Source organism: Jatropha curcas, chromosome 9 (genome assembly GCF_041381405.1).
Source record: "Jatropha curcas cultivar XTBG-Jc1 chromosome 9, XTBG_Jcur_1.0, whole genome shotgun sequence".
Lineage (NCBI taxonomy): Eukaryota > Viridiplantae > Streptophyta > Magnoliopsida > Malpighiales > Euphorbiaceae > Jatropha > Jatropha curcas.
The window spans coordinates 27538016-27554739 of NC_143159.1; the positions used below are offsets into that span (position 1 = coordinate 27538016).

General features: G+C 34.7%; 4 protein-coding genes across 9 annotated transcripts; 3 read left to right on the forward strand and 1 right to left on the reverse strand.

Annotated features, from left to right (window-relative positions):
* The first annotated feature begins 830 nt into the window (after nucleotides 1-830).
* On the forward strand, nucleotides 831-4042 carry LOC105643708 (pollen receptor-like kinase 1). Its single transcript, XM_012228901.4, has 4 exons — nucleotides 831-1450; nucleotides 1550-1780; nucleotides 2398-3024; nucleotides 3120-4042. Exons 1-4 carry the CDS (start codon nucleotides 1030-1032, stop codon nucleotides 3788-3790), a joined length of 1950 nt encoding a protein of 649 aa, XP_012084291.1. The 5' UTR covers nucleotides 831-1029; the 3' UTR covers nucleotides 3791-4042.
* A 3069-nt stretch (nucleotides 4043-7111) lies between these two features.
* LOC105643721 (Adenine nucleotide alpha hydrolases-like superfamily protein) lies at nucleotides 7112-10173 on the forward strand. Its single transcript, XM_089725762.1, has 7 exons — nucleotides 7112-7705; nucleotides 7785-7876; nucleotides 8112-8233; nucleotides 8320-8505; nucleotides 8628-8877; nucleotides 8960-9061; nucleotides 9454-10173. The coding sequence occupies exons 1-7, from the start codon at nucleotides 7288-7290 to the stop codon at nucleotides 9781-9783; spliced, it is 1500 nt and encodes a 499-aa protein (XP_089581888.1). The 5' UTR covers nucleotides 7112-7287; the 3' UTR covers nucleotides 9784-10173.
* A 124-nt stretch (nucleotides 10174-10297) lies between these two features.
* LOC105643707 (cytochrome P450 CYP73A100) lies at nucleotides 10298-12264 on the forward strand. Its single transcript, XM_012228899.4, has 2 exons — nucleotides 10298-11191; nucleotides 11359-12264. The coding sequence occupies exons 1-2, from the start codon at nucleotides 10329-10331 to the stop codon at nucleotides 12089-12091; spliced, it is 1596 nt and encodes a 531-aa protein (XP_012084289.1). The 5' UTR covers nucleotides 10298-10328; the 3' UTR covers nucleotides 12092-12264.
* A 648-nt stretch (nucleotides 12265-12912) lies between these two features.
* On the reverse strand, nucleotides 12913-16386 carry LOC149493942 (Pentatricopeptide repeat (PPR) superfamily protein). 6 transcript variants are annotated; one of them, XM_089725761.1, is made up of 3 exons: nucleotides 16228-16386; nucleotides 16014-16127; nucleotides 12913-15013 (listed from the first exon to the last, which is right to left on the reverse strand). In XM_089725761.1, the coding sequence occupies exon 3, from the start codon at nucleotides 15011-15013 to the stop codon at nucleotides 13028-13030; it is 1986 nt and encodes a 661-aa protein (XP_089581887.1). In that variant the 5' UTR covers nucleotides 16014-16127; nucleotides 16228-16386; the 3' UTR covers nucleotides 12913-13027. The 6 variants fall into 6 exon arrangements, with proteins under 6 accessions (XP_089581887.1, XP_089581885.1, XP_089581883.1 ...); XM_089725759.1 differs by having other exon boundaries at nucleotides 12913-15177; XM_089725757.1 differs by having other exon boundaries at nucleotides 12913-15479.
* Nucleotides 16387-16724: the final 338 nt, after the last annotated feature.

Below are 16724 nucleotides of genomic sequence, written 5' to 3' on the forward strand. Positions count from 1 at the left end.
AAAACAGAAATTAGAATAAATTATTATTGAGCTAATTACCTTGTAGTCCCTAATTTTTGGTAAATACACTATGAAAGACCTTGGATTTCAAAATTATACAATTTAGTCCCCGTATTAAGTTGAATTAAATGTCTTACGAAATTGTATTGCAAGGCTTCTTGCAGTAAGCAAAATAGGAAATGAAATGCGCGAGTGGGAATTTATTATTGGTGGAAATAACTTAAGATTAGTATTTTCAGATGCAAAGTTGACACTCTTAGAGCATGTTCCAATTTAGGATTAAGGTTTAACTGGAACTAATTTTTCCCTAATCTGATTAGGATTGAAAAGTTAAACAATTAGGAACCAAACCATCACCTCCTAATTGAAAATTTAGGGTTATGTTGGGACATGAAAACCCTAGAATTAGGCTTCATGCATATAAGAATTTCTTCCTCGGATTTGATTATTGATTGGAATTGAGAAATTAGACTTGCTGATAAAATTCATCAAGAGTTTTATTCATCTTTATAAAGATTTAAATGTTACAAGTTTGACTTTATCTTACTTTATATAAAAAGAACCTTATTAGTCATTTGATTCTAAAATTATATTAAAATAGGTTAAATATATCAATAATAAATGTGCATATCTTCATATAATTTTAGAATTTAATTGTTGATTTTTATTTTTTTATTTTTTTTGCTTATCAAATTTTAAAGGCAGACCGAATATATCTCATTCCAAATACACTTTCTACTCATAAAACACCAATGAGCAAAGACTTTGTCAACCTCTTTACACCCCCATTTCCTTTTCCATGCTTCTAATCTTAGCATTCTCTTTTCTCTTCCCCTCTCTCTGTCTCTGTCTCTCTCTCTCTCCTCCCTCTCTCTCTCTCTTCTTCCATGCCATCAAAATTTCATCACCTTCCCAACCTTCTTCTCCACTCCCCAGAGCACCTGACTACAAGCATTATAGTCCCCATTGCCGCTCCAGCCTGTTAAGGGCGGGCACGCCGCCCCAACAGTGCGCGCTATTACCACCACCATGGCTTTTAGAAATAAACCCTTGTTTCTTCTTCTCTTTTCTGTTATATCCATGCATTTCATTGTCTCTTCAGGATTGACAGAATTTGAGAGTCTCCTTAAGTTTAAGGGTTCTTTATCTAATGCCTCGGCATTAGCCGATTGGAGCGACAAGACCAAACCATGCAAAGGGGACGTTACAAATTGGCATGGTGTTCTTTGTTCCAAAGGTGTGGTTTGGGGTTTGCAACTTGAAAGAATGGGGCTAACAGGTAAGATTGACGTTGAACCTTTAGAGAATTTGTCAGAACTGAGAACTCTTAGCTTCAAGAATAATAACTTTAATGGTACCATGCCCGAGATCAAGAAACTTCGTGCTTTAAGATCAACTTACCTGTCAAACAACCATTTTTCCGGGGAGATTCCAGGCAATGCTTTTGAAGGTATGCCAGTTTACAGTTGTTTTATATTAACATATATGTTGCAATTTAGGGACACTTGTTGTATCAATTGAGCTAACCAGGGCACTTTATCGTTTCAAGGCATGATGAAACTAAAGAGAGTGCACCTAGCAAACAATAATTTCAATGGTGCCATTCCTTCATCCTTAGCTACTCTGCCAAAACTTTTCGATTTGAGGTTCGAGGGAAACAAGTTTAAAGGGAAAATACCAAATTTTGCACAAAACTTTTCATCGTTCAACGTCTCCAACAATGCATTGGAAGGGCCAATTCCTGCATCTCTTAGTAAGATGAACGTAACATCATTTTCTGGTAAGTTATTATTTACTCTTGTGATGATTGTATATTTGTCTTTTTATTTGTTATCTCAAACATCCATTACTATTATATTAAAATCAGATGTTAAATAAATCATGATCCAATGTATTTTTCATATTTAGTAAGAATCCTATATTGGTTAAATATAGCTAATTAGTAGTACTAATCTTCTAGCAAATTTGAACGTTTTTTTATTATACTTTTGACGGCATTATTTTTTCCTTCTCTCTTAACTGTTTGTCCTTCTTGTTTAAACTTTGCTCCTCTTAATTTAAATTTCTGGCGTTAACATTGTATGGCCTCATGACTAAAAATGTAAAGGATTGCACCATTAGTCAAATACTATGCAAGTCACTTGTGAATAAAAAAGCAATGATATACCAGAAATAGCAAGGTTGGGGTAAAGATTTTGAAAGAGCCAAGAGTCCATCTCATGAAATGGACTTAAATAGAAAAAAAAATGATTTGAAAAATCCTTAATGTTCTGGCAATAATTTTAAATGAAGAAAATTATTATTCGAAAAGAGATTACTATTCTCTTTCTTAACGTTTCCTATGCATAAACACCAGGTCACTAAATTTACTGATGCTTAGTTTTTTTGATGGAGCAGGCAACAAAGGACTATGTGGGCTTCCACTAACTAAATGTGATAATGTTGGGACCTCCACAAACGCCTCCAACTCTGGATCAAACTTGCACATTGAATCTAACTCTAAGAAACCTTCAGTTGCAAGTATAGTTATTGTGGCTGTAGTTGTAGTGGTAGCACTGGCAGCCATATTTGCCGCTGCCTTCATCCTCCTCCGACGACGGAAACGAACATCAGCGTCAGTAGAGGCACCGCGAGGACCAAACCGTCGGAAAAAAAAGCGTTTGAAAAATCAAGACCCTTCAGAAAATGGCAAAAGGCCTGAGACGTCAAAGTTATTGACATTTGTAAGGGATGATAGGGAGCGATTTGACTTACCTGACTTGTTAAAAGCCTCAGCAGAGATTTTGGGTAGTGGTTGCTTTGGAGCATCTTATAAAGCTTCTCTAAGTGGAACAGTTATGGTAGTTAAGAGATTTAAGCAAATGAACAACGTTGGGAAAGAAGACTTTCACGAACATATGAGAAGGTTAGGGAGGTTGAGTCATCCTAATTTACTACCTCTTGTTGCTTACTATTATAGGAAGGAAGAGAAGCTCTTGATAACTGACCACGTTGAGAAAGGAAACTTAGATGCTCATCTTCATGGTATGTTATATATGTTTTTTCAGGGTTTTAATTTTGTCTTTTCACTGGTTCTAAGTGCTGAAAACTCTCATTTTCATGTTTATCTTTTCCTTTAGGTTATCGGGCTTTGGGCCAACCAAGCATGGATTGGCCAACTAGATTAAAGATTGTTAAAGGAACAGCCAAAGGACTTGCTTATTTGTGCAAAGAGCTTCCTAGTATAATAGCAGCTCACGGGCACCTAAAATCCACAAATATTCTTCTCAACCAATCCAATGAGCCTCTTCTCACAGACTATGGACTTGTTCCTGTTATCAACCAAGAGAATGCCCACGAATTCATGGTGGCCTATAGATCACCTGAATTCTTGCAGCTAGGTCGGATTACCAAGAAGACCGATGTATGGAGTCTTGGGATATTGATTCTTGAGCTTGTAACAGGAAAGGTTCCTGCAAATTTGTTGCCACAAGGAAAAGAAAGTGAAGAAGAAGATCTGGCAAGTTGGGTTAGTAATATTCCTCAAGAGCAATGGGTGAACCAAGTGTTTGATAGGGAGATTAGAGTAACTAAGAATAATGAAGTTGAAATAATAAAACTATTAAAGATTGGGTTGAGTTGCTGTGAAGGGGATGTAGAGAAAAGGATGGACTTAAAGGAGGCTGTGGAGAAAATTAATGAGTTGAAAGATAGAGAAGGTGAAGAGGACTTTTACTCTTCATGTCCCAGTGAAGGGGATGGGGATGTGAAATCATCAAGAGGAAAGTCTGATGATTTCACAGTTTCCTGAATGAGGAATGTTAATTAGACTTTTGATCAATCCATACTTAGAGGATTACAAATTACGTTGTTCCAAAATTTGAAGGAATTAAAGGTGATAATGGAATTGGTAATGCACACTAATTAAGATTTTCATTCCTTTTCAGTCTAAAATTGTAGGGTGGAAGTTGGAGTGGGATTGGGATTGGGATTGGGGTTTGCTAATGCAAGTTTTTGTTTTATTTTGCCACTAACAATGTTAGGATTTCAGATTGCATCTCTCTTTCTCACTCTCTTAAATTTTTTTAATAATAGTTTTCCTAGTAAGAATGTAAGATAGGTAAGTGAGAAGACTAATTATTAAGATGTACAAGAAAATAGGAAAAAGAAATGTTTGCTACAGAAAAAAAAAAAAAAAAAACATAATTTAGTGAAGCTAATTTACAACCAAAAAGAGCATTATGACTGCTAGAACAATTTGCCATTCTAAAAATTCACATTCAAAGTTAAATTATTTATGATTCTTCTAATGATAAAATACATAAAATTTTCAAATGTATGATGTTATTATACCTCTAGAAGGCAATTTGATTATTTTTGTTTGGAATGAACGTATATTGTAACTTCAATATGAGTTTATTCTGCATTTATCTAATTTTTTCTTTGTAGGAAAATGATTTTAGCTTATTTTGAGTTTGGATAAAGTATTACCAAAATGTTAACAAGTAAGTTTTCTATCCTTTATAGCCAATTGAGTCGAACCGTTCAATTTGTTCACCTCTATAATAATTATAAATTCAACTGTATTTTAAATATTTGATCATGGATCAGGTTAGGATTGAATTATATGTAATATCCATATTTTATCCACCAATAAATAAATAGATGCATCATGCTTCAAATTCTGGTAATAAAATATATTTTGATAAAACAATATTCATTCCTCAAATGACATTTGTCGAACATTATGCATTAAATCTTAAGGTTTTGAAGAGTTGACAGTCTCTGACATGATTGAATCATAAAAGACACGAAGATGAACTAATTCTTAAAATCCCTTTAAGTTTGAGGAATTGTGAAGACAAAATCATTTGGCACATGGAAAGGAGGGGAACCTATTCTATAATATCGGCCTATCATGTAGCTTTTAGCTTGAATAATTCTATTACAGCTTATGGGGTGCAGCTAGCGTCTCTGAAAATATTTGTGGAAATTAGAAGTTCCCTCTAATGTTAAGAGCTGTGTTTACAGGATGAGTCGGGATTTCTTACCAACCAAGTCTAGCTTATCGAGGATGAGAATTCATGTTAGTATACATTGTGCTTATTGTGATCAAGCTGAAACTATTGATCATCTGTTATTATGGTATCACAGGGCTGCATGGTTTATCTGGTTCCATAAGAATTTATTTATCTGGCAGAATTCGGTCTCTGATCCGTGTCAAATGGTTCCTGTGGCTCTGTGTTACTTTCAAGAATGGAGAGAAGCTCGGTTCGAATTCGAAGATGGTGATAATAGGCCATGTCGTGCTGATATTGTGCAGCAGATGGGATGGTCTCTTCCAGTTTCTGGGTTCTCGAAATGTAATGTTGACACAGCTATATTTGAAGGGTTGATAAGGCGGGTTTTGGAACCGTGTTTCGAGATGAGAGGGGTCAGTTTGTGCAGGCCTTATCTGGTTTCTTCAATGATATTCTGTTAGATTATTTGATAATCTATACGTGGCTCATGTAATTAAAAGGCTGGTTCTAATTAAGATAGTCTAAAATTATGGTTATTGGACTTAATAGAGAAGGACCAGTTAGGGTTCTAATATCCTTTCTCTGCCTTATAAAAAAAAAAAAGAAAATCAACAGTTTAGGTTAAGAAAAAAAAAACAGAGAGCGTGACGTCTACCTCAAACACATACTGTGATAAGTTGTTTGAGAGAGCGTGAAAAGAAAACTTTCGTGTTCTTGATAATTCTCTGATCATTAAGAAAGCACTTACAGACAAAATGCCAGAGTGAAGAAACATACATCTGCTGTTACGGTGAGAATCGAATTGCCGCAACGAGATAATCAATAGCTATGGATCAAGATACGCTTCTGCTTATGAGCTTCCTAGAAATATAGAAGCTCTCGTTGTATCTGATGTTTTTATTTAATGCTAATTCCATTTTTTTCCTAAAAAAAAAAAAAAAAAAAAAAAAGTTCATATGTGAAAATTTATGTATTAAGATGAAGAATCTTACCAATGCAGCGTTACTTGTTACTATCTTTGTTCCCCAAATTTTGACGCTTCTTGACTTTTATTTTCTTCTAACACTTTTGGAAAATCAACTTTACATTTATATTAATCAAATTATTCTGTAGAAAATTATAGATATAGTTATTAAATTCAATATAAATAAGAATTAAATTTTTTTTAATAAATAATTAATTACACTTAAATATTCTTAAAATGACTTATTTTTATGGATAAAAAATTATCCTAAAACGATTTATATTTATGGACAGAAAACATATTTAAATAGTAATTTAGTTAGTTACACTTATTTTTTCTATAATTGAGATAATTAATCTTATTAATTTTTATAAAAAGTTAAAAAAAATATCAAAACCGAACGGAGATAGTAGTCAAAAGAATATTTTGTGCGGGAGAGAGATCTAAAGTTACATTCCTATTCCTCTCCTTCTCAATTATCTATTTATCTATTTCAAGACTCAAGAATTTTTCTTTTTACTAGTTCATTCTCAATCTTAATAATGCATGCAGGAGCCATGTTAATGGTTATCATAATCTGGCATCTAGGCAGTGCAAAAACCTACTGTTTATCTACATTTACGGACTAAGAAAATGATTAATTTATCTTGATTTTACAAAAATTATATTTCAAATTACCTCAATACCTTTTTATTAATTTTTTTAATTCTTTCTTGAATTTTAAAAAATGACACTTAAAGGTAAAAAAACAAAAATCAAAAAATTGACCATTCGAATGGAATGAATGAAGTAATATTTGTTAGAAACATTTGAATACCAAGCCACCTAACCATATGAAACACTCATGTGGTTTAACATATTGTTATTACCAAGGTACAATGTATATTTAAATCATGGTAGGCTTTGTGGATAAGAAACATTTGAGCTAGCTATGAATACCATTTTAAAAAAATTTGGAGCCAAGGAGCGAGGTTCTGCTGGTGTATCAAAATTCTACCTGACCACTAACTTTAGTATCAAAATGGCTCATACCATATGTTTTATTCAGAGGGCAAATCAAGGTAAAGAAGAAAAGAGAGAGAGAGAGTGCCTCTCTCATGGTTTGGTTGCTATATATAGTAAAGCCAAAAAAAAGAAGAAGAAGAATTCTCTTTCTTGTATTTTAGGAGCCAAAATTGATTGTTTATGTCTCTGCAATTTGTTATGGCTACACATATTTAGCCATTGAATATGTGGGCTTATTGTATTGATAGATCTTGTTTATGTCTTATTTAGTCTTGTAATTAGTTATTAAAAGAGTGAGAGGTAGGAGAAGGAAAAATTATGTTGAATCCAAGAGGGAGCAATGTCGATAGGACCATCATTCAACCCAGAGGGAGCAATGTCGATAGGACCATCATTCTTGGAAGAGAGAGCAATGTCGATAGGAACATCATTCTTGGAAGAGAGAGCAACGTCGATAGGACCATCATTCAACCCAGAGGGAGCAATGTCGATAGGACCATCATTCTTGGAAGAGAGAGCAATGTCGATAGGAACATCATTCTTGGAAGAGAGAGCAACGTCGATAGGAACATCATTCGAGGAGGAGGAGGCGGAGGAGAGAAAAAATGCATAGCAGTGGCAATAGATAAGGATAAATCTAGTCAACTTACTCTAAAATGGGCTCTTGATAATCTTGTAACGTCTAAAGATGATATTTTGAAACTCATCCATGTTAAAGAAAGACAATCAACAACAGGTAATTTTGTAGAATTTTTTTTAAAAAAATTAAATTATGTATTTGCATTCTTTTTATTTTAAATTTTACGTGATTATAGTGCAGAAAGATGATCCATCAATGGAACAACAAATTGATAGCATTACCATGGAATTATTCCTTCCATTTAGATGTTTTTGTCGACGTAGACTGGTGAGGTTTCATTTATACTTGATATTAATTTTAAATTATTTGGTTTATCAAGGAAAATTATTGAGTAATTAGTAATTTATCTTCTCGATTCCCAGATTCTGGTTTATCAATTTCTTTGCAGAAATGAGCAAAATGTTATTTGTGGAATATTCGATGCTCGGCTCAAGAATTGCTGTACACATCCATTGTTTGTAAAATAATATGACTTCTTATTTTATGTTGTTAATTAAATTAGGTACAATGCGAGACAATTGTGCTTGAGGATCAAGACATAGCAAGAGCAATTACTGATTATGTTTGCCAAAACGGAATTGATACATTGTTACTTGGTGCTGCGGCAAAGAATGGGCTTTCTAGGTATTCACCAAATGATGTTTAATTGATTCATTAATCAAGATTAATTAGCAACTACATATGTATTAACTTAATTGTTTCACATACAGACTTTTCAATAAGACTGCAGATGTTCAAAACAACGTATTAAAATGGGCACCAGATTTTTGCACAGTTTATATAATCTCAAAAGGAAAGGTCAGCAACGTCAGGAATGCAACTCGTGCACCCCCACTTATTTCTTCCGCCCCCGCCGGAATGCCCCCGCTTCCAGACTCTGTACCTCATAATATCCAGTAAACGCTGAACGAATAGATAGTTGTTTCATTTCCAGGAAAAAAAAAATGAGAAAAAACTTGTTTGGTTACCTAGAAAATGCAAGAATATTTGTTTATTTAAAAAATGAATGATTGTGCAGATCATGGTATGATGAGATGTCAGCATTAGACATTGACCCAGTAACAAGCTCTGGAAGGCCAAGCACCGATAGCAATTTTTCTCACTTTTATGAAAATCTAGGGAGTGATTTAAACAAAGAACAGTCTCCAAGACGCTCAAACTTAAATATGTTTGAGTCCCCATTTTCTTCAGGTTTCAGAAACCAATCTCTATCTGATGACTGTAATAATGGCTTGGATGCAAGAATTTCTTGGTCTTCAAACAATATGGTTAGATATAAATATTCACTTTTACAACTTCTTCTTCTTTTCTTGTCAAATTTAATTTTATGTTCCAATCCAATTCTTGCAGGAAGAGTATGAAGAAGAGATGAGAAGGCTCAAGACTGAACTTAAGCAAACAATCGACATGTATCATGCAGCCTGCAAAGAAGCACTAGCAGCAAAACAAAAGGTATTTATTAAAGAAGTGTATATTTCTCTTTTTCGTTTTCTTTTCTTTAGCACCAGTTTGGACCCAAATCAAACTAGAATCAGACCAGAACTGGTTTGAAATTTTAGTTTTGAATGACAGGGGAATAGGCCTGATTTCAGTTCCTGTCTCCCCTTAATAGGACCAAAACTAGCCTGAACCACTAGTTCAATTGAAACCCAGGAGGATCCATCTCAGTTCCTGAGCCTCACCAACCCAGAACCACTGATTCATTGAAATGAAACTGCCAACTCAATCAACCAGCCATAGATAAAACTCTTTGAAAAAAAGGTGTTTAATTAAGCTTTCGAGAAAAAAAAAGGGATTTGTTCTTCCCTAAAATACATTATTTACAATAGAAAATCCATTGGTAGGCTGCTGAACTTGAAGAATGGAAAAGAAAACTAGAGAAAAGGTTAAAGGAGGCACATACAGGAGAGGAAAATGAATTAGCAATGGCAGAAAGTGAAAAAACAAAGAGCAAAAGTGCAATCGTTGCAGCTGAAGCAGTTCAAAAGCTTATTGAGGTAGAAGTACAAAAACGAGTGGATGCAGAAATGAAAGCTCTCAGGGACAATGAGAGAAAGCGGAAAGTTTTAAATGCTTTAGCCCAATCCCACGTTCTTCTTAAATATCAAAGCTTACTTCACATGTTAATTGTTTTCTTTCTGTTTTACTTTTACTTTTCACTGTTTAAGCCCTAATTATTATTATTTGAAATATGTATAGTTTTTCTCTCCTAAATATCTCATGCTTTCTTCGGACACGAGACTAATCTGTAAATATCACACACACTAATGCTTTTAACTATTTAAAATCAAGCACACACCAACAAAGAGAGAGAAACATATGAGCAATCAATGGGAAGCGCGGACAGAAGGCAAATTCGAACACGCATCATTTCGTTTCATGCAATTATTATAAAGAGGGTTAAAGCATACATGCATTTACTATTTGAAAGCAGTCATTTTGTCTAAAGAAATGGGAGATTGGAGACGTACCAAACAAATTTGACCTCAGCTTTCGTACCAACTACTACATTTATAATATTATTATAAATTAATTGAGTTTGAAAAATTATGCAAATGCTTTCTCCTACCTACAAAGAATTAATTATGTTGAGCCCATGGATTTCCCTTTGAAAACCATTGGACATGCACCTACCCTCCACCTACCCCACTTCCATCTCTTTATATAAATAAATCCATTTCCCTCCTTTCTGTCTTCTCATCAAATCAAACCATCTACGATGGCTCATCTTATTACTAAATCAATCTTTTGCTCTCTCATTATTGCACTTTTCACCAAGTTTCTATACCCTGACATCTTCCAAAATGGCTCATTACCACATATTTCAATATTCATCCTTTTACTCCCTTTATTCGCATTCTTGTTTACCTCAATTTCTAATTCTTCCAAAAACCTCCCTCCAAGCCCTATTTCTATCCCCATATTTGGCAACTGGCTTCAAGTAGGAAATGACCTTAATCATCGCAACCTAGCTTCTATGTCACAATCTTATGGTCCTGTATTTCTACTTAAACTTGGTTCCAAAAATTTAGCTGTAGTTTCTGACCCTGAACTAGCTACTCAAGTCTTACACACACAAGGCGTAGAGTTCGGGTCTCGCCCACGAAACGTGGTGTTCGATATTTTCACCGGCAACGGTCAAGATATGGTGTTTACGATATATGGTGATCATTGGAGGAAGATGCGTAGAATTATGACACTGCCATTTTTCACTAACAAAGTTGTGCAAAATTATAGTAATATGTGGGAGAAAGAAATGGACTTAGTGGTATGTGACTTGAAAGCAGACTTAAAGGTGAGAGATGAAGGGATTGTTATCAGAAAACGTTTGCAATTGATGTTGTATAATATTATGTATGGAATGATGTTTGATGCAAGATTTAAATCGCAAGATGACCCATTGTTCATTGAAGCTACAAGGTTTAATTCTGAGAGGAGTAGGTTGGCTCAAAGTTTTGAGTACAATTATGGAGATTTTATTCCTTTGCTTAGACCATTTCTAAGAGGGTACTTGAACAAGTGCAAGGATTTGCAGCAGAGGAGGCTAGCTTTTTTCAATGATTATTTTGTTCAAAGAAGAAGGTATTCAATTTTATTTTTTTTTAAAATTTTGTTTATAGAAAAAACTAGAAAATTATGTTATTAGTCATATCAAAAGTATAGGACTGTTCGGTTCCGACGGTTTCGAGCCTTAAAAACATAAGTTTTTAGAAGAATTAACCCTAATTCATGTTTTGTGAATTTGACAGGAAAATAATGGCTGCAAACGGAGAGAAACACAAAATAAGTTGTGCAATTGATCACATAATAGATGCTCAATTGAAAGGAGAGATTAGCGAAGAAAATGTGTTATACATTGTGGAAAACATTAATGTTGCAGCAATTGAAACAACATTATGGTCCATGGAGTGGGCCATAGCTGAGTTGGTCAACAATCCATCTGTACAACGGAAAATCAGAGATGAAATCTCAACCGTCCTTAAAGGACATCCAATTACAGAATCTAGTATACAAGAGTTACCTTACTTGCAAGCAACTGTAAAAGAGACATTAAGATTGCACACTCCAATTCCCTTACTTGTACCACATATGAACCTTGAAGAAGCAAAATTAGGAGGATTTACCATTCCTAAAGAATCTAAAGTAGTAGTCAATGCCTGGTGGCTGGCTAATAATCCTAAATGGTGGAAAAATCCTGAGGAGTTCCGGCCGGAGAGATTTTTTGAAGAAGAATCTGGAACTGAGGCTGTCGCTGGAGGAAAAGTCGATTTCCGATATTTACCCTTTGGTATGGGAAGACGGAGCTGCCCAGGAATTATATTGGCATTGCCAATTTTAGGACTTGTGATTGCAAAATTGGTATCAAACTTTGAGATGAAAGCTCCAAAAGGGATTAACAAGATTGATGTGAGTGAAAAAGGAGGACAATTCAGCTTGCACATAGCTAACCATTCCACCGTCGTTTTTCATCCAATCAAATAAGTTTGTAATGGACAATGCAAAATCAAATAATAATTGAGTGATTTGAGTGAATTGGTTTGCCCCTACGACAGTCTCATGCACTTGTAAACCCTTTTTCTTTTACAGCATGTAAGATAATTTTCTATATAAAGATTAATTCAATATGGATATTGCATATTCAAGATTTATAATTATTGCAGGAACATCACAAAAATTGCCAAAGACTTCTATCATTTAGTTCATATATGCAAATACCAATGAGTTGCCTAAAATTGATTTGCTTAGTAGAACTATATCAACAGTATGCAGAATCACAATAAACATTTGAAGTTCAATACCTTAAAAACAAAAAACTTAATCCCAAATTTGTTGAAGTAGGCTATATGAATCTTTGTTTCCTTTCTGCTCCCTCAATACCTTAATATGAGAAAATTATAACATAAGATGCTATGCAGAAATATGAATGATAAGATGAGGGATGCAAGTCAAAGTAGAATTTGCCGCACAAAACCATAACTTACTGAGCAACAAAATGAGATTCATTATCAGTGACTAAAATATTAAGATCGGACACAAAAGTAATCATCCTGTTGACTGAGGAAATAACATAAAGAAGTGATCAGCTCAAATGTTAAATGTTAAACAGCTATTGGAAGGATAGGATTTCTTTTTCCTTATAGTAAGTAGCAAGAAGAGAGAGAGTTCGAAAATAGTACCGTCTTGCTTAAATTCATCTCTGACACTGAAAACTGAAATAGAAGACATTGTTTGAAAAAGTTAAGCCTCTAAAAATAGTTTGTAGTTGGAAAAACTAAAATCACTAGCATTAATCCACAAATAGGTGATTAAAACCAAATCTGTCAGTATCATTGTCACTCAAAAATCATAAGAAATTTACACTATCCGGACAACTCATATGAGAGCTTTAGAACGAGATGGAAGGCAACAAAGAATTCCTTAATGCAAACCTACCCACTTCTTGAAGCTTAATACTGCTTCTCTCCTTTTTAATTGTGATTCTGTCTGGAATTTGGGAGCTTTTCCCTTATGCAGTGTTTTATGGTACTTCAAGAAGAGGGTTCGGTATTTGTACTTGTCGACAAACATGTTACCTTTCTCCATCATATCCGCAACTTCATTTGCTCGAACAAAAAATCCACCTCTAACAAATGTGTAAAGCACAGAATCCAGGAGTTCCTGGTCAAACTTCATAGAGGTGGACGAAGCAAGAGATTTCATTTCACCCCATAACTCTGTTACCTCTATATATTTTCCCCCAATAGCAGCGTAGCCCGTTACCATAGAATGGAAAGTTTGAGCATTTGGAGCATGTCCTAGACTTCTCATCTTCTTCAGAGCCTTCTCTGCATCATTCATCAATCTTTTTTTACAGAAGAAGTGTATTACATTATTCCAATCATAAACTGCAGAATCCACTGTCTGACCATCCTTGATTTCCCTCAAAAGCTTAGCCATCAACCCCACTTCACCACCCTCTGAACAGCCCTTAACCAACCTCTCGAACTCTTGACAACCACTTTTATTTAGTTTAGCATCCTTCATTTGTTTAAACAAGTGGAGAGCTCCCTGAGTATCGTTTTGCAAAACTTGGGATTCAATCAATGCCTCATAACAGCTTGAGTCAAGTTGGATCCCAGCTCTATGGGCATCTCTCAGAAGTGATGCAGCCTCTCCTGCTCGATTGGCTTCACAATATGATTTTAAAAGGGAGGCATATATAGAAGAACTAGCTCTAACCCCAGCCAAACGCATCTCGTCAAGAAGGTCATGTGCCTGATCTAGCCAACCAAGTGAAATGCATGAATTAATGACATTAACCAAGATTGAATCATCATTAGAAGCAGGAGAATCTTCTTTCTCAGCCTGGTTAAGAAAGGCGGCCAGCTCCTTGGTCTTGCCAGCTTCCAAAAATGCCTTGACTAGTTTCACATAAATTTTATCAGTAGGCTGAAGAATACCCCGGTCAGTGGTAATCAATACAACTTGGGTCTGCAACTTTGATAGCAAAGAATTGAGAAGTTCCTTTGCCTCTGCATCAAGTTTCAAAAACTTTAGATCTTTCAAGAACTCTTCATAAGAAATCATAGGATTTCCAATTGATTTATTTTTCTTTAAGCTATCAGGTTCTCCATGGTTCAAACTTGAATAGGACTTCCTATCAGATTGAATGCCAAGTGTGGCTGTGGCGAGAGAATTCTGTGCCTCCTTTGCTTTCCGAAGCATTTTCAAAACCATGCTAGAAGCAGAATCAAGATCCCCAAATTTCAAGTGGCATGTTAACAAACAATTATAGAACTGCCGAAATTGACTATCACTTAAACCTTGAGCTTCATCTACATGTCTCTGAAGTTTCTTCAACTCTTCTCTTCTCCCATTCCTTTCATATATATGTGCCATTGTGATCAACAGAGATGCATTAACTTTGATAAAAATGCGAGGCATCATGTCAAGGAGCTGCTCAGCTTTCCTCGTGGTACCAAACAAGAGACACCCAGCCAAAGCAATGTTCATAGAAGTAGCGTTAGGCCTCATAGCAATCAAAGGTGCATTGCTTTTCTTACGTGGATCAACTCTCCCATCTTGGAATAAATAACCTATCTCAAGGATCAACTCAGCAGCAAGGTAAGCTCCAGGAGCTGTTAAGGACATGTGGGCCAAAATTGCAGACCAAGCAGTCACAGGAGGAAATTTTTCCATTTCTATTAACTTTCTTATAATAGTTGATGCTGGAACTGGTAAACCACATTTAGCAAGACCATATGAGAGATATATCAGAGCCTCCTTTTCCAACAAATTCTGTTTACTTTCTTCAATAGCCTGTTCCACCAAGCCATAAGCCTTCTCAAGCCACTGAATATCCATGCTTTCTGCAAAACTTGCAAGAACCTTATTTACAATGGTTTTACGAGGAAATCCTTCCATCTGCATGTGTTGTTCAAACAGATTCCAAGCATCATTATATCTATGATTATCAATTGCATTTTCAATTTCTGCACTTAGTTTAGCTGGATCTCGAGCCTGGACCAAGATAGTTCCAGCCATGGTTGATAAAGAATGCGATTGATGAGTGAACCCATTACACATTCCTAAAACAACAATTGACATGTTTAAGTTGGTCAAAGAGGAATTGACAAACTCACTGACAGGCTTCTGACTTGAAGAAACTCGCATCTGGGGTCTGAAAATGTGAGTGGAATCATATCCACTGTTGAAAAGTAAGGACAATAAAACAGTAGGGGAAACTGTAGTGATATTGTGCCTAAATTTCCTTGTGGATAGCATTTTTTTTTTTTCCAAACTCCAATTATCAACTCGAAATCCTGCACTAAACGAATCAATACGTGCAATGTATTGACCAGCTCTTCAAGTGATACAAAAGCATTCACATCTACCAAATTGCACACAAAAGTTCAAATTAAAATGAAAGAAAATCAATACAGAATGAAACGAACATGGGAAATTACATTTCTTAAAAAATATAGAAAATGTAATCGTGGGAAAACATGCAAATATAAAAGTATTCAGGCATTTTTACAAATATCATATATTTTTTTTGTATAAAATGTATAGACATTAATTAAAAACATTTTTTCAAGCAAATATTATTAACTATCAACATTTTCCCAACTTTTTTTCAATGGTTTCATCATGTCTAATTCAATTTACTTGTTTTATTTCTTTTATTTCTTTTTTTTTTTTCAAGTAAAAATATGTTAAACTCGGTAGTGTTAAATGATAAAAGTTATATGCTTGACAAAATAGGAAAAAGGAATTCAACTCATCAAAGCAACTGCATTCCTATTAAAAAAAGAAAAAAAAAAGGAGCTCTATCAAATGAATAAATTAATGAAATCCAATAACAAGAACAAAATCAAGAAAGAAATGAAAACTACGGAAATTGAGAGGTAACAAAAGGACTGGCCTATAAGAAGAGAAATAAGAAGCTGGAGAGAAGCAAGAAAGGTTGAGAGCTTTCTCCGCCACCACCACCCACCAGAATCCTCCGCCAGCAACGCCGTTACCGTTACCGCCGGAGCTGGGAAAAGAAAACCCAGTCCCCAATAAACCATATGGAGCTCAAAAATTTAAAAAAAAAAAGAGCATGAAAGAAAATACCTACAGATTAAGAGGCATACCTTTCCATAAAACCAAGAACCGAATTGCAGCATGATGAGAGAGACTGAGCGACAGTGTGACGGACAGAAACAGAAAGAGGTGGCTTGTAAGAACCGGGGATTTTTTTTTTTCTTTTTTTTCACATAAAGAAACGCGTTTCTGAGAGAAAAACACTTTGTAATTTTCAAAAATTACAAAACCGATTCGAAACGCTTGAAAGCCGTTTACTTGAATTTCATTTTAAAAACCCAAAAATAATAAATAATTTAAAATTAATAATCACTGAAAATTTAACTATTGAATGCTACAATCTCAACATCAATTATATAATTTCTCTATATCATTTTAAATCTAACTTTTTTTTTTGTCTTTTTCTGTTTAATATTCAATATATCACTTCCAAAGAACATTTGTAATAGTTGCACATTTTCTCGAATGTGTTGAATTTGAATCTTGTATAATTATACATCCGTCTTAATATTTTCATTTGTGCAATATCTATTGAATTGGGAGCTTC